This window comes from Cervus canadensis, chromosome 12, assembly GCF_019320065.1.
Source record: "Cervus canadensis isolate Bull #8, Minnesota chromosome 12, ASM1932006v1, whole genome shotgun sequence".
Lineage (NCBI taxonomy): Eukaryota > Metazoa > Chordata > Mammalia > Artiodactyla > Cervidae > Cervus > Cervus canadensis.
Window position 1 is genome coordinate 65,836,485 of NC_057397.1, and position 17,829 is coordinate 65,854,313.

The 17,829-nt window shown below is 39.5% G+C and overlaps 1 protein-coding gene across 4 annotated transcripts in view; it reads right to left on the reverse strand.

Annotated features, from left to right (window-relative positions):
* INTS8 (integrator complex subunit 8) overlaps positions 1 to 17,829 on the reverse strand; it is a 41,723-nt gene that overhangs the window by 584 nt on the left and 23,310 nt on the right. For 2 of the 4 annotated variants that reach the window (XM_043483265.1, XM_043483262.1), the window contains 12 exons: positions 17,286 to 17,487; positions 16,404 to 16,525; positions 12,905 to 13,089; positions 12,427 to 12,460; positions 11,615 to 11,671; positions 11,467 to 11,528; positions 8,027 to 8,145; positions 6,649 to 6,752; positions 5,827 to 5,877; positions 3,470 to 3,543; positions 3,331 to 3,395; positions 3,123 to 3,166 (listed from right to left, as the gene is read on the reverse strand). In XM_043483265.1, the coding sequence (XP_043339200.1) occupies positions 3,123 to 3,166; positions 3,331 to 3,395; positions 3,470 to 3,543; positions 5,827 to 5,877; positions 6,649 to 6,752; positions 8,027 to 8,145; positions 11,467 to 11,528; positions 11,615 to 11,671; positions 12,427 to 12,460; positions 12,905 to 13,089; positions 16,404 to 16,525; positions 17,286 to 17,487 (1,119 nt within the window). Of the gene's footprint in view, positions 1 to 526; positions 1,305 to 3,122; positions 3,167 to 3,330; positions 3,396 to 3,469; positions 3,544 to 5,826; positions 5,878 to 6,648; positions 6,753 to 8,026; positions 8,146 to 11,466; positions 11,529 to 11,614; positions 11,672 to 12,426; positions 12,461 to 12,904; positions 13,090 to 16,403; positions 16,526 to 17,285; positions 17,488 to 17,829 lie in introns of those variants that run through there. The other 2 variants (XM_043483263.1, XM_043483264.1) reach the window with 2 other exon arrangements.

Below are 17,829 nucleotides of genomic sequence, written 5' to 3' on the forward strand. Positions count from 1 at the left end.
CCTCTTTCATGATTAGAAAGAAATACTTCAGCCTGATAAAAATCTATAGTAGTATTCTGCCATGGAATGTTTTGTGAAAGCATGTTTTAAGACCTTAAAATTACCTTTAAAGAAGCTGTTTTTTTTTTAAAAACAACAGACTATTTGAAAGGTAGCCTGAAGGAAGCTAAGACTATTCAGAAATGATCAGGTTAGTGGGTAGGAGGACTTGCTGATAATGCTATTTCAATATGAAAGAATGCATGTGAAAAAACCTAGTAGTGGGGAATAACTAGAGTTATTTCGAACAAAATATCCTGAAGACAACTGGCTAAAAAAATCCAAAGTATAAGACAGAAATTGGACAGAGAACAAACTTATGGATAACAGTGTGGGGGGATGAATTTGGGATTGACATATATACACTACTACATATAAAAAAAATAACTAATAAGAACCTACTGAATAGCAAGGAAACTACTCAGTGCTCTGTGATGACCTAAATGGAAAAGAAATCTAAAAAAGAAGGAATACACACATATATATGTATATAACTGATTGACTCTGCTGTATGGCAAAAACTAACAGAACACTGTAAAGCAATTATATCCCAATAAAAATTTTAAGAAGACAGAAATTGGAATAGGAGGTAGATATTTGAGAGAAATAACACACCCTAAGTGGGCAGTGGTCAAAACCGTAAGTGGATGAGGTTACCTAGGGAGAATGAAGGGCAATCATGAAATACCCAAGGACTAACTTCTTGACAAAAACCAAGGTTCGGGGTAGATGTGGAAATATTCACAAAGAAGAGAAGGCAGAAGAGTCAGGGAGAAGAACTGAGTATAAATGATGTCAAGGAAGCCAAAGGAATAATTTCAAAGAAGGAAGGAGATGTAAACAATAAAGACTGAAAACAGTGAGGGACAGGAGAAATCAAACTGTACTGGGTAAAAGCGCCCAAAAAACTAGGCAGAGGGGACAGAAAGAGGTAGAGGCACAGTCAAGATAAGTTTTTATTAAGGATGAAATAGTTTTTAGGTTTAATGGGAGTGCCTGACAATATAAGAGAGGAGATAACCAACTCAAAGGGATAGAATGACTGAAGGGATAGAATCAAAAGCATAAAAATTTATCTTCATAAAGGGGTAGCATAAACTTATACTGAGTACAGTTGGCAATTATTTCAAAGGTGGAAAGCAGGTATCTGAAACAGGAATTTGAAGCTGGCACTCACAGGGCCGTAACTCCCAAGACTATAACTTTCACCAGGACAGGAACTGGTCAGTCTTTTTTTCTTGTCTACTTCAAACACAAGGAAGTTACTGAAAATGGAAAAAGGAGAGAGAGGACAGGGCTTAATAGGGCAAAAGTCTAAAATATTCCCTAAAAAGAAGGCACACCATTGACTAGTGGCAGGTAGACAAAAGAAATTAGGGGCCAACTAAGGTTGCAGGCCATGGAGTCCACAGGCCAGTGTCTGCTGTACTCCAGGCCAGGAGGAAAGAAGGCAAAGGGAAAGGGGTGACAGATTGGGGAATACTTGGTCATGAACTTGAACATCCCATGATGATGAGAAATATGAAAGGCAAGAGGTAAGAAAGGGACAGATTATTGGCAGAGAGATCTTCATAGAGCAATTCTGTCAAAAAGGCCTGGCTATGGCTACTGGAGGCTGATGAAGAGTAAAGATGACAATGGAACTTGGAATGTTGGGGAGCTGGATAAGTCGATTATACATTTTTTGATACATGCAGAGGAACAACTAGGTTAGTGTCTACATGAGCTAGTAAGGAGGCAGGTTTAAGCTCCCAAGAAGGGGCTTAAAAAATGATACAAGTAGAGGTAGTCTGGAAATCTCATCAGGGTACTGAGAAATTTTCAGCATTACCTTGCAACCCTGATTAAGTTATAAACGAAAGAATGAGTAGCTTCCAATAAAGTGGAACTGGTACTATATTCTCTTGTCTCTCTTTTTTTTTAAGATGCTGTTGTCACTCTGTTGCCTCTAAATAATGGCCATACAGTTTAGTCCAAACAGAAAGCTTTAACAGATCAACAACCTCAGATACGCAGATGATACCATTCTAATGGCAGAAAGTGAAGAGGAACTAGATGGCCTCTTGATGAGGGTGAAAGAGGAGAATGAAAAAGCCAGCTTAAAACTCAACATTCAAAAAACTAACCTCATAACATCCGATCCCAACACTTCAGGGCAAACAGAAAGGGAAAACATGGAAGCAGTGAAATTTCATTTTCTTGGGCTTCAAAATTACTGTGGATGGTGACTGCAGCCATGAAATTAAAAGACCCTTGCTTCTTGGAAGAAAAGCTATGACAAACCTGGGTAATGTATTAAAGAGCAGAGACATCACTTTGCCAACAAAGGTCCTCATAGTCAAAGCTGTGGTTTTTCCAACAGTCGCATATGGATGTGAGAGTTGGACTGTAAAGAAGGCTGAGGGCTGAAGAACTGATGCTTTCAAACTGTGGTGTTGGAGAAGACTCTTGAGACTCCCTTGGACTGCAAGGAGATCAAACCAGTCAATCCTAGATGAAATCAACCCTGAATATTCATTGAAAGGACTGATCTGAAGCTCTAGTACTTTGGCCACCTGATGGGAAGAGCCAACTCATTAGAAAAGACCCTGATGCTGGGAAAGACTGAAGACAAAAGGAGAAGGGGGCAGAGGATGAGATGATTGGATGGCATCACCGACTCAATGGACATGAACCTGAGCAAATTCCAGGAGACAGTGAAGGACGGAGGAGCCTGGCATGCTGCAATCCATGGGGTCGCAAAGAGTGGGACACAACTCAGCGATTGAACAACAACAGGAAAGTAATGATTTCTAAGAAGGTGACATCTGAGGAGAAACCTGAGCAAAGTTAAAAAGAATGTTCCTGAAAGAGAAAATGTGACAGACACTTCGGTGGTGAATGTTCTTGGGATGCTCAAAGAACGGTAGGGGTACTGGGGTAGCAGAACTTAGCGAAGGGGAATCAAGTGACTAGCTGGAGGTCAGGTCACTCTCAACCTTGCAGACCACTGTAAGGACACCAACACGGTATGAGACAAGAAATGGTTTAGTATTAGGGAAATTAAGTATATCATTGAAGAATCAAAGCACAAAATAACTTACTGCAATTTGTCTTTTATCTGTTTCTCCTCTTTTATGATGAAGATCTAAATGAATCAGTTAAGAATAATAAATTTAATACTAGTACATATCATGGTAAGAGTCTCTATTCTGTTCTTCATTTTTTATTTAGAACATACACAATATTAAATACTTTAATTTACAGAAAATTAACTGTTCTAGTAACACATATATGTTAATGAAAGGATACAAGTCAAATATTCCAAAATGGTAACATCCCATATATAGTCATAGTAGGAGTCCATTGCATCATGACTGAAAAACAGAATTCAGTTATTTCATCTTTCTTAAGCAGAAAATTTCAACTTTATTTTAAAAACCACTCATACCTGTTTTGTTCCTGCAGTGATTTAAAGGCTGTTTTGTAGTCAATCTCTCTGAGGAACTGACATAAAATTGCCACCTACATAAACAAAGAATTAAAAATGGTTTCACATATTGAACTTATGGTTGCTGTGGGGAAGGGATAGTTAGGGATTTAGGGAAGGTCATGTACACACTGCTGTATTTAAAATGGATAACTAACTAACAAGGACCTACTGTATAGCACATGGAACTCTGCTCAGTGTTACGTGCCAGTCTGGATGGGTGGGGGCTTTAGGGGAGAATATATGTATGACTGAGTCCCTTCACTGTTCATCTGAAATTACCACAACACTGTTAATCAGCTATACCCCAATACAAAATAAAAAGTTTAAAGTTTGGGGAAAAAGATAAAATAAAAATGGTTTCATGTAATTAGTGTCAACAATGACTCCTGGTTTTGCAGGGATAGTTTTTAATGACTGTTATGTCAAGAATGTGTGCTTTGTCGCTCAGTTGTGTCCAGCTCTTGGTGACCCCATGGTCTGTAGCCTGCCAGGCTCCTTCCATGGAATTCTCTAGACAAGAATACTGGAGTGGGTTGTCATGCCCTCCTCCAGGGGATATTCCCAACCCAGGTATTGAATCCTGGTCTCCCACAATGCAGGGAGATTCTTTACCATCTGAGCCACCAGGGAAGCCCTATGTCAAGAATATACTCTATAACTTAAGAGGTCTTGCAGATCAGGCTGAATCAATCAGCTCGTATGTATGGAATCCATCCAATTTTAATGGTAAAAATCCTTACACAAGTGTCTGTCTGCCCAATATCTTCTTCACCAGTGACTTGAATCATAAAATTTTTAGAGATTTACTTGAATGAGAGGCTGGCAAAAAGCTGGTTTAGAAAATCAAAGGGAATGAAAAACTGACAAAAGTGTTAAGTGTTCAAGGACATACAGAACATCCAATTAAACCTTCCACAGCTGGCAAGTGCAGAAGCTCATTCTGGCAAAATGTAAGCTGCCAGTCTGCTTAAGATTAAAGACAGATCCATTTCAATCGGGTACGTAGGTCATAATGCTGATCTCTTTCTTAAATATTTATAGAAATTTTAAAATTGTTATTCACATACCAAAATATGAACTCTTTCAAGAGTATAAAATTCAGTGGTTTTTACTATATTCACAAAATTGTACAACCATCACCACTATCTAATTCCGAAACATTTCATTACCCTACCACAGGGAAAAAACTCCATATCCATTAGCAGTCCCTCTCCTACCTCCTCATCTCCTAGTCTCTGACAACCACTAACCTACACTGACTCTACAGATTTGCTTATTCTGGACATTTCATATAAAAGGGATCATACAAATCAAAGCTTTTTGTATCTGGGTTTTTTTTACTCGACATGAAACTTACAGGATTCATCCCTGTTGTAGCATGTATCAGTACTTCAACCCTGTTCACGGCTGAATAATATTCCACTATAAAATATGCCAGATTTTGTGTATCCATCCATTCATCAGCAAATGAACATTTGGGTTGTTTCTACTTTTTGTCTATTATGAACAATGAATGCTGCTATGCTATAAATATTTCACATATAAATTCTTTTATGGACATATGTTTTCAGTTTTGCTGGTTATATACTTATGAGTGAAACTCCCAGGTCATATGGTAGGGAATTTGATGTTTACTTTCTTGAGTAGGCAGCAAATTGTTTTCCAAAAACGTCTGTCCCACTGTATATCCCTTCCAGCCACATGAGGGTTCTAATTTCTCCACAGCTTCACCAATACTTGTTTCTGTCTCTCAGTTACTGCCTCCTCATAAGTGTGAAGTGGTATCTCACTGTGGTGCTGATTTACATTTCCCTGATGATTAATGTGGAACTTCCCTGGTGGCTCAGATGGTGAAGAATTGGCCTGCAATGCAAGAGACCTGGGTTCAATCCTTGGGTCAGGAAGATCACTGGAGAAGGCAATGGTTATCCACTCCAGTATCCTTGCCTAGAGAATCCCATGGAGAGAGGAGCCTGGCAAGCTATAGTCCATGGGGTCACAAAGAGTCAGACATGACTGAGACACTAACACATACCCAATGATTAAAGCACATCTCTACTCTTAAATATAAGGCATGCTTGAGAATGCCTTTTCTATTTAAAAGGTTCAAAGGCCAATGTTTTGTAAGCCATACTTTCATTTTCATTAAAATTCTGTAAACTATTTAAAAAAATTTAAAGATCATGCCAAATTCTTAAATGCTATAAACTTAACGAATTATGACATGGAAAATACTTGCCAGTGCAATGCCTTGTATTTACTATAAACTCTAACTCACATGACAATAGACCAATATCATAATTTTGTAAACTAACCTGTGTGTGGCAATTCAGCAAAGAACAGCACTTTATCATTCGTTTTATTACCTACAAAAACAAAATTCTGATTATTTAAAAAAACTAATTGATAACAATTATAAAAAATGTACCACTCTGACGTGGGATGTCAATCATAAGGCAGGTTGTACATGTGCAGGGATAGGAAGAATAGAAGAACTCTACTGTTTTTCACTCAATTTTGTTGTGAATCTAAAACTGCTCTAAAAAATAGAACTTTTAATTTTAAAAACCTAATTATTAAAATACTTTAAATCCTATTTCAAATCCTTATTGTAAGTATTAAAAAATGCCATTTATTAATTATGATATTGGCAGCCTAAACCAGAGGACAGAGTAGAGCATATTGGGAGAAAATGAATAAAATTTGAGATTGAGGAGACAGAATCAACATGCCTTAAAGGTTTGAGTGGATATTGCTGGAAGGATTAGAAAAGAAAAGAGGATGACACTCAGGATTTATGCCTGGTCAACTCAAAGGGCAAAACAAAGTTGACTGATATTTCAGTGGGGATTTATGTTTTTGTTCTGGTGTGGGAAGGTCATCAGGAGCAGAGACTGGTAGAGTAAGATGCTGAACCAGCTGTGGAGAGGTTGAGTTTGAGGTGTTTGGGGAAATCAAATCAGCAATGGCTGTGGGCACTGGAACTATGAAGCGTGGTCTGACCTAGAGCAATCACTCCTTTTGGGAGTTACCACCACATTTATGGAAAGGAAGAAACTCAGGCAAAAAAGAGGCCCAGGAAAAAGAAAGTTTTCAGACACACAAGAAGAAAGCAAGCGCACGACAACAACTTTTACCTGGTCTGTATAAACATCCGGGGGCACAGCCTTGTTAAAGAAATCAGAGCACACAGCTCCTGCCTGGAGGTAATAGTGAAGAGCTGCCGAATACTGATTTGTTGCTTGAAGCAGAAAACAGAGATAAAGATTATCTGTCATTAAATATGCAGCTGGAAAGACAGGGCCTCTTTTGTGAACAGTCAGCTATTATTACTTCATGTATGACAAAGTAGATTCCAACCACAGACCTAGGGGTAACGCTTAGCCAGGGCAAGAATGAGAAAAATTGGCTTTATTATTTCAACCACTTTAAAGAAGCCCTATATAAATCGTTTCCTTCTAGGACTGATTAGGCAAAGTTTTACCTCAGATTTCTTGTCAAACTTACTAGTACATAACTTAGTACTTGGAGGCATTTATTCTCCAAATGCCTGTACTAGAAACAGACCTTATTTTTCTGAGATCGTTTAGAATCAGAAAATTTACTCTGAATAAAGATATTAAGATCCTGATAATAAATTATTTGTGGGGCTAGGGTAAACATAAGCATCAAAACTGGCAATTATTGGGCTTCCCTGGTGGTCCAGTACTTAAGATTCAGCCTTGCAATAATGCAGGGGACACGCGTTCCATCCCTGATCCAGGAAGATCCCACATGCCTGGGGGCGACTACGCCCAGGCCCCACACCCACTGAGCCTGCCCCCAGTGGCAGAGGCTGAGCCCAGCAGCTACTGAAGCCCACACACTCGGGAGCCTGCGCTCTGTTAGGAGAGAAGGCACCACAGTGAGAAGCCTGAGCACTCCAAGTGCAGAGAAGCCTCTGCTCTTTGCAAATAGAGAAAAGCCCTCAGGCAGCAATGAAGACCCAGCACAGCCAAAAATAAAGACATATTTTTTAGTTGGCCATGGTTTGTTTCAAAAATAATCCAGAAGAGAGCAGGATGATGTAGGTGAAGGTACATATGAAATAAGACTGGCCCTGAGTTAATTACTGCTAAAACTGGGTGGCAACAAATCTCTTCCCATGAACTCAAATAATTATCAAGAGTGCCTGGATATATTTAAGAACCTTTAAAATAGCAATTTTGCAAACTAAACTTTAACCTCCTAAGAATGTTTTACCAACTGTTCAGATGACCACTTACTATGGGGAAAAAAAAAAAAACAGAAAAAAGGTGGTCAACATAAAATTAAAAACATCTGAATCTAAGACTCAGAAAAATGCATACATATAACAGTAACAATTACTCTCAATTTCATCTTGGAAGAAGAGTTAGAGAATGTCAAAAACAAGACAGTTTAATAAAGTACTGTAAGAGTAAGTGTAACATATTTATTTTTACTTCTAAAAGAGCTACAAAAACAAAACACAAAGCAGTGATACATGTCACTTACCAAAATAAATGTCTGCCTGAATAATTAACCAGGAGTGGTTGTTTGGGTTTATACTAAGGGCATACCGAACTAGCTCTTTCACTGTGATCGCTACAGCTTCAAAATCCACTGACTGGAGGCTACAGCAAAGACAATAAACATAATTTAGGAGTCAACTTCACATTCAACACACACATTTATTAAAACAAACAAACAAACAAAAGAGTCAAAATTTAAGTGATCATAAATACAATGCTAAATATTACTAGCAGTAAATATTTTTAAACTATCAAAACAACTAAATCGGAGGATAAGCTTTTTACACGAGGCTGAAAACAATCTGATTTTTGTTTCCTTTCCCCAAAATGCCAAATAAAGTAAACTAGGCCACTCTATGAGTATCTTTAAACATTTTACAATGTAAAGCACAAAAAGGTGGTATGATATAACCCTATCTCCACTTTTTATGCATAACTTACAGGAAACAAAATTATAAAGAGATACACTCATAAAAATTTTCCAAATGATTTTTAAGTTCTGTAATCTAGAGAAAGCTACAAAAAACAAGGGTTTAAACACCAACAATACTGCTACATGTGGCCTTAAATCCATCTTGTGGCTTCTTGTAAGAGTAACTAACTCCTGGATTAGATGTTTCACTGGGTTAGGAGTGAGATATGGCAAGTGTCATCTCTGCAATGCATTTGGAAGCAATGAAGAATCCAAAAAACGAGGGGAATGGGGCCAGCTGCTCTGAGCCTTTTAAACCTGAAAATTCTGAGACACAGAATAGGGAGACAGAAGTGAGAGGATGAAAGCCAGGCCAGCACCCAAGAAACACCACCACAGCTCCTACCTCCCAGAAGCAGTGAGACCCAATGTTAGGGAAAACAGGCTTTTGATTCAGAAGCGTACCACAGTTCAAGTTCTGGCTCTATCATTTACAAGATGAACCTGGACAAGGGCAATTTCTGTTGCCCTGAGGAGCTAAATTTTACCAAAATTCACCACTGTTCCCAGTGTAGTGGGAAAGTATTGTGGTGCTACTAGCAAACATCCAACTGTTTATAGCTTATTCATTTTTGCGAGTGGGCTTTATTTAACTGCAGTGAGTGGGAGTTGCTCTGGAGTCGAGGTGCGCAGGCTTCTCATTGTGCTGGCTTCTCTTGTTGCCTCTTGCAGGCCCTGGAGCACACAGGCTTTCAGTAGTTGCAGCTCGCAGGCTCAGTAGTTCTGGCACACTGGCTTAGTTGCCCTTGGCATGGGGGCTCTTCTGGGACCAGGGAACCTTCCTGAACCTTGTCCCCTGCACTGGCAGGCAGGTTTTTAACCACTGGCTCACCAGGGAACTCCCTGTGCTAAGTCACTTCCATCGTGTCCGACTCTTTGCGACCATATGGACTGAGCCTGCCAAGCTCCTCTGTCCATGGGATTCTCTAGGCAAGAATACCGGAGTGGATTGCCATGCCCTCCTCCAGGGGATCTTCCCGACCCAGGAGTCGAACCCGTGTCTCCTGCAGCTCCTGCACTGCATGCATTCCTGACCGCTCAGCCACCAGGAAAGCCTACAACTAATGTATTTACAATTATTTAAATAAGATAAGGGCGTCCTTGGTGGGTCAGACAGTAAAGAATCTGCCTGCAACGCGGAGACCTGTGTTCAATCCCTGGGTTGGGAAGATCCCCTGGAGAAGGGCATGGCAACCCACTCCAGTATTCCTGCCTGGAGAATCCCATGGACAGAGGAGCCTGGTGGGCTACAGTCCATGGGGTCACAGAGAGTTGGACACGACTGAGCGACTAAGCACAGCACAAATAAGTTTAGCTAGTTTATAATTTCTAGAAATTTGTAAAATGTTAAGTTTAAGAATTGGTTCTATATATCAAACAATTTTAATAAAGCAGTAATGTTTAATCTATGCCATCCTCACACTATTCTTGGACTCAAAGACTCTTGCTCAAGAGAAAAGTCTCTGGTCAAACATTTAGTCACATTTTATTTTCTCCATGTTAATTTACATTAAAATAATTTTATCATGAAAATAAAAATAGTTAAGCCTACTATGTAGCAGTAATGATTGTAAACACCTACCTTAGAACATGTATTATCCTCACGGGGTAGCTACTATTCTTATCTCCATTTTACAGATGAGGACACTGACACAGAAAACAACTAACCCAAGGTCATATACCTGGTAAGTGGACAGGCTGGGACTCAGGCTCTGTGAGTCTGGCTCGGAACCTCTATGACAAACCACTGCCTCATTTATAAACACATACTGAAGAAAATCAATCAGTATTTTACAATCTAAACTTAGGCTGAAGAAGTAACACCTAAGACTTATCATAACCAACAGGAAATGGGGATTTCCCCAGCGCCCTAAAGCAGGGGACACGGGTTCGATCCCTGGTTGGGGAAGGAACTAAGATCCCACATAACACAGCGTAACTGAGCCCCCACGCCACAACTGGTGAGCCCGCAGCTCGAGCCCACGCTTTGCAAAAAGAGCTCCTGCACCACTGGAGAAAGCCTGTGCACCACAGTGAAGACTCAGCACAGTCAAAAAGAAAAAAAAGGCAAAATGATCTCTACCTGATTAATGGATTGTTATCTAATATACCAAATTTTACACAAAAAATCTGCAGTTATTCGAAGGAAGCACGGTGCTGCTCTGGGAACCAGGACTCGTAAGTGGTGGCAAGGGTCACTCACCACTTTGGATCCTCCAAAATCCCTGTCCGAGAGAGCTTCCAATCTCTAAGACTGCTTACCTACCTACTACAATCTTTTCTTCTTCAGAGATGCCTTCATTAAGAGCAATAACATATGGCCTAGATTTCTGTGCCTGCCCTTCAGGCACAAGAAGATGACTACGGGCTAGGGGAGAAAAGGAAGCGTAACTTCTGTGAGGAAACAAATGGACTCTCCTGAGTAAGAAGCTGCTATCTGTGGGAAGAGGAAAATGTAAATGGTTTCTTCTTCCAGAAAAGGAAGAACACTTTCTTCTCCCCTTAGTTGTCCTTAGTCGTCCAGCTCTTTCTGTGGTTCTCAGGTGATAAAAGAAAGAAGAGTTCTTAAAGTAACTAAAGAATTTCTAAGGTAACTAAAAAGAATTGGGGACCTCTGACAATCAGTATCAGAAAAACCAGCTAGAAAGTCATCCTTTTATAAGCCTCCATTTTCTAATTCCACCACTTACAAGAAATCGGGACTACTGAGAGTCAGTCTAGATTCAACCTGAGGCTAGCACTCTTCAGCTCCTTAGTTATGCCTGATGCGTAATTTTTAGGAAGATCATTACTGTAATAGAGAAATATGAAGTTGGCTATAGAGTTGCAACAAATTTCAGTCTTTTAATCAAATTATTCAAGGTTATCTATACCAGTCAGGATAGTTTATATATATATATATATAAAATATATAAACAATTTAATAAAATGTAAGCTGTAGTACTTCTTACTTGGGGATGGAGGATGGCCAGATAGAAATATGTTCAGCTGTAATATCATTCACAATGTCCTCCTTATTTAAAAAAAAAAAAGAAAGAAAAACTGTGATTTAAAAAGAACTTTCAAAGATTTTTTTAGATGAAATTATGAAATACTGACCCGAACGTTATGAAGTTTCACAAAGAGTGACAAAATAATAGTCAAAACCAATGGTTCCTATGAGAAAGAAAACAGAGAATCCTTAAATATTATATATCTTAGTATTTCTCTACCAGCTTCAAGGATACCAAGTACTTTCCTTCAAAACATTCTTACACTTTTGAAAGTTATCACCTACTTTAGTTAAGAGTACACTAGAGATTAACATTAATCTCATGAAAGAAATCACAACACACAACACAAAAATGATCAAATTTAGGTGTCTGTCCTCCCCTGTCTTTTGAAATTGAATAAATAAAACTCCTTCCCACTAGTACTTCCAGCTACCTCTAAAAAAACTGACTTTTTAATCCTCAAACTAATATTCAGGGACTTTCCTGGTGGTCCAGTGGTTAAGACTTAACACTTCCACCGCAGGGGCACAGGTTTGATCCCTGGTGGGAGAACTAAGATCCCACAAGCTGTGTGGCACAGTTAATAATAATATTTACAGAATGGAATTTAAAGAGTGGAATCTATGTTCAATAAACAAATATGATATTAATCCTATCAAGAATTAAAGTTAGGATTTACACATCTAGCCCTATTATGAAGACTTCTTTAAAATTCAAAAACACCTATTCTACTCACTAAAACAGAGTAAGATAAATGCAAAATAAACTTCTCCATTCAGACTATCCCATCCTCAAAAAATGATCACCGAAGATAAAAAGCACATTAACAGATTAAATAATCATCATTTTAACACTCAATATTTTATCATATCCTCAGAAATCAGCAAGAGTAGTTAGACCCACTTTTACAAAACTTACCCTTAATCTTTTGAGGAAAGAAAGAAGTTCACTCCTACAAAAACACAAATTTTTGTATATACATTTAATACCAGAAACTCAAAATGAAAACAAAAAAGTAAATTCTAGGCAAAGGTCTATTCCTAACTTTCCAGTTCTGCATGTATAAAAGAGTGTAATATTTTATTGTCATACTAACCTAATAAAATGTCTTTCCTGTTTTAATTACATGTGACATCTTCAGTACTATCCAACCAGACACTGTTGGTTTTGAATTCAGGTTTGATTATATTAGATGATTAACAGGTAGTTCTTTAAAGTAACTATATATAAACAGTTATTTCCTAAGGTGGTGCTATTAGACAAGACCATGGGAGATTAGCACCAGAGAATTCTTACACTGTCCATTTTTATGATACACAAGGATAATGACAGATGTTCTGAAAATAGTACAAAATAGTATATAGATAACTTAAAAAACAAACTGATAGAAACATACCGATACATTATGCCTAATGTAGATTCCCTCTGCTTTATTAAACTAACTCTGCCATCATTTCCTCGTTTGTGCTGACTGGACACACTACAGATCTGAACCACAACTTCCCAAAGGTCTTTAGCAGTCCGTCTACTTTCTTTAGGGCCTGGAAGTTCTTTGCATGTAGCTGCTAAAAGCTGTCCAAGCTGTAACATGAAAAACAGAAAACACACAAAAGATACTCTGTAATGTCATACATGCTATTTCTATCACTGAGGAACATTTGAAGAAAGATAAAAACTGCCCACACATACAAAGCACAGTTATTTGATGCTGGCCTCTATCCGACCACCAAGGAATTTAGAGGTCACTGTCCACTGACAGATCTGAGTCAGATCTGGGAAGAGGATCCTCTGGTTCCACCACATTACAAACCTTCTTGTTTCTAAACAACCAGTCTAAGGAGAACAAAAACAGCATAGTCTAATGAGAATAAAACTGAAACAATTCACAGATATGCTATTAAGTCGGGGGGCGCGGGGGGGGGGGAGTTGCTAAATACACTTACTATGATCCCATTTGGAAAAGAAACAAAAAGCCTGTAATGGAATATATACATGACAGTGTTAACTGTAAAAGCCCAGAGATGAGATTAAAATAGTGGTTAAATTTCACTCACACTCACACATTATTATTTTTTTTTAATGAAAAAAAATGAGGAAAAAATATGGACACTGAAGTTGGCAGAACAGAGGAACAAGATTTAGAGCAAGTTTTCTCTAAGGAAAAGGGTAGCGACTAGGGATGTAAGTACTGTTGATGTGAGGAGGCAGAATTAAGGAAGCACAGATTACTGAAAGGGACTGATCTGAACAAAGGCAGCCTTCAGGACATAAGGTGGAGGAAGGATCCAGAATGAACACGCAGCACACACCCCCGCAGAAGTGCAGGACGGCGCTGGAGGCGCACCGGCACCGCCAAAGGGTGCGGGCCAAGGAGGAAGGAGAGGCCCCTGTGCCGTAAGAGGCCGGGCAGGCTCGGTCAAAGCCGGGGCCTTCGTCCTGCACCACTGCGACCTAAGTGAGCACCAACCTCTCCCCTCCTCCCACCGGCCAGTCTCCTATAATCCAAGAGCCCATCAATGCTGTACATTTTCCTAGACTACACTACCCCCACCCTGATCTGCGAGGGAGACTAGACAGCTTTTACTATTTCAAAAGGTCATCTTTAGTCACATGCTTAAGAGCTTCTTCTTTCCTTTTTGTGATAAACGGATATTTAAAGAAAGAAAATACGTAACAGAATGGAAAATCAAATTGATTTAAATCACTTACTGTTTCACTACCTAGGGATAATGACTACTAATACCCTTCCAAACTCTTCCCTGTGCATGTATATTTATATTCCACATGAAATTCAAAATCTGAAAGGTGGTCTACACTGTATAATTTTTAATACAATCCCACACTCTAGACTTCTCTACTTTCTCCTCTATGCTAACAAGGGAACAAGGGGCCAGCTAGGGAAGGAGGCAGGCAAAACCCTAACCCAGATGAGACAACAAGAGGCCTGAGTGGCCCTGCAGCAAGGTCACCCCTTACTCTGCCTCCTCTGCAGCCAGATGAGGGGCAAGTGCAGGAAGCAGGGGCTAGGTAACCAACAGCACAACCCTCTGCACTGCGGGCCCTCAAACACGCGGCCAACCTCTCTGGAGCACGGCTCCACCGAGTTCACTGCTCAGATGAACAGAGAGAAGCCACGCACCATCTTAACACCAAGCCGCCATTCTAAGCAGACATGACAACCTTGAAACAAAACGGTTCTCTCATCGGAGGGCTCACTAAAGCCTAAGAGGCGGCTGGGCGTAATCAGAAAAATTCCCTAAATATGAGGAACTCCCATCTCACAAAGTTGACTAAAAACACAGATATAATCCAAAGTCTGAAATTACAAAGAGAAGGATAATTCAGGACAACAATATATTTTTATCAACAATCAGAAAGAAAACAAAAAAGGAGGGAAAACCAAAAAAATCAGTAAGTCTCCAAAGGGCTGAAATAAAATGGGCTCAGTTTTCCAAAGGACATACATGAAATAAGAAGGAAGAAACAAATAACCGAAGACAAATGTAAAAAACTAGTACAATCTTGCAAGGTTCCCAGATAGCCATCAATTTAAGGGACTATGTACTAAAGATGAGATGAGGGCAGATAAGAACAAAAGGTAATACAAGCATTAAGAAAAGAATAAGGGCTTCCCTGTGGTCCAGAGGTTAAGAATCTGCCTTGCAATGCGGGGATACCAGTACGATCTCTGGTCAGGGAAGATCCCACATGCCGCAGGGCACCTGAGCCCACGAGCTGCAGGTACAGAAGCCGTGCGCCCTAGAACCTGTGCTCCGCAACAAGAGAAGCTGCCACGATGAGAAGTCCCCGAGCGGCAGCTAGAGAGTAGCCCCTGATCGTCACAACCAGAGAAATCCCAAGGGCAGCAACAAAGATAAATAAATAAGCATTTTTAAAAAAGAGTGAGGAAACTTGTGATGAAATGCATACATAAAAAGTCTTAAATCATGAAATTTCTTCTTTTTAAACTGTAAGGCCAGAAAGGGAGAAAAGCTCACTGCTTCTTCAGGGCAAATGTAGTATTAACGCAGGAAAGATGTGTTTTCTCAGGGAAAACACCCTCTGTATTTTTGAAGTTCTCTGCACAGAGAAGCACTTTCAGTGGTACAGGAGAGATGCAATTAAGAAAGAATAATAAACAACATACCGTCATTCAGAAGTCACTGAATAAATTCTTTCACATGGAAATAATCACTAATAACAAACATGCGCGCTAATTAAGGGGGTTTCCCAGGTGGCGCTTGTGGTAAAGAATCTACCTGCCAAAGCAGGAGACGTAAGAGACTAGAGTTCAATCCCTGGGTCGGGAAGATCCCCTGGAGGAGGGCAAGGCAATCCACTCCAGTATTCTTGCCTGGAGAACCCCCATGGACAGAGGAGCCTGGCTGTCTGTAGTCCACAGGGTCACAAAGAGTCAGACACGACTAAAGCGACTTTGCACACACACTAATAAGAATCAGGCATCAACTTAAGAGAGTTTAACAGGCTTCAAAGAAGGGTAAGGTGCTCACATGGAAATGGGTGCAGTTCATCCCTGGGGGTTTCCTCAGGTCTACCCCAGGTACTCCAGAGTTAAAGTCAGGGTCTGACTACATCGATCAAAGCAAGAACAACTAACTTCTCACTAGTTTAGGATTATTCCAAAATGATGTCTGTTAACTAAATAATTTTTGCTTACATTTTCATAACTATATGGTACTAGAAAAAAAAATTGAGAGGACAAACTCAAGTGCCTTAATTATCAAAAACTATATGTTTACCTACAAACCAACAGGCATTTGTCCAAACTTATATTCAATCTTAGAAACTGGACAAGTTTCCTAAGGAGTACAGATCTAAAGAAACTAGTCCAATAATCCCACCTTAATAATTCATTTAGATTAAACATGAATTACCTTCACAAATGGATTACTCTGAAGTAGAAATGCAGGAACTTGCAGAGTAAGGTATTCATTTTCCCTCCAGTTTAACATAAAAGCCACACACTCCTCAGAAATAACTTGGCGAAAAGGAATATCTAAAAATCAAAGAAGAAAGTGGTTGGAATTACTATCATAACATTAAAAGAACAAAGCAAATAGTTGCTCAGATTCCAGCTGAGTAAATTAAAAACAATAGTTACAGGTGGAAAAAATAGAAAAACACTAACATTTTATACTTTTCTTCTAGAAAGTCTAATATTTTCCAATAACAGATTGCCACAGTTTCCACTGCTGCTGCTAAGTCGCTTCAGTCAAGTCCAACTCTGTGCGACCCCACAGACGGCAGCCCACCAGGCTCCGCCGTCCCTGGGATTCTCCAGGCAAGAACACTGGAGTGGGTTGCCATCGCCTTCTCCAATGCATGAAAGTGAAAAGTGAAAGTGAAGTCACTAAGTCGTGTCCGACTCTTAGTGACCCCATGGACTGCAGCCTACCAGGCTCCTCCGTCCATGGGATTCTCCAGGCAAGAGTACTGGAGTGGGTTGCCATTGCCTTCTCTGTACAGAGGAGCAACAGCCTTCAGAGGAAGCATGGCCCTGCAGACCCCCTGATTTCAGACATCTCATCGCCAGAACTGTAAACGAATATATTTTCGGTACTAATATATGGCAGTCCTAGAACAGTTTTCTACACCTCCCCCAATGTTCTTGAGTGAACTCCACATCTGAATTGTTTTAAAAGAAAATTAATTTTTTCACTGATGGTTAAAAAGTCCTGTAAATATTCTTTTAGAATCTTCCCCACAGTTATTTGAGTACTAAAGTCCTGAAATTTGACTTTGTGAAAGTGTCTTACCAGGAAGCCTCATTTCCAGATATCCTCGCACCCTACTAATAAGATCAGAAGGAGGTCTCTCTCCTGACTGCCCTGTTCCAGCTTCATGCGTATAAATATCCAAAAGCAGCATCTCATTCAGCATGACCTGACGAAGTTTTGGTGAGAATTCTGTAACCAACTCCAAACAAGCAGCAAACAGCTGTTTAGCATGGGAAAAGTCCTATAAAAAGAATAGCAGAATGGTCTGAATCACCTTTCCTCTGAAGTGAGAAAAATGTCTTTATAAGTACAGAACAAAGAGAAGAATTAATTTAAATGGTGAACACTGGTTATCTCGAGGCGTGAGGCTAGATTACACCTTTTTACTTATCATCTCTGCATTATTGATTTAATCCAATAAATATTTCTTTTATTTATATATATATATATACATCCTAAAATTCTGCACACAACCATATTAGCCTATATAACTAATTAATAAAACAAATCAGCTATGATCTAAGCCCTTTCCTACAAATTTCCTTCTAATTTTTCCAAAACACAGTCTTCGCTCATTCTCTCT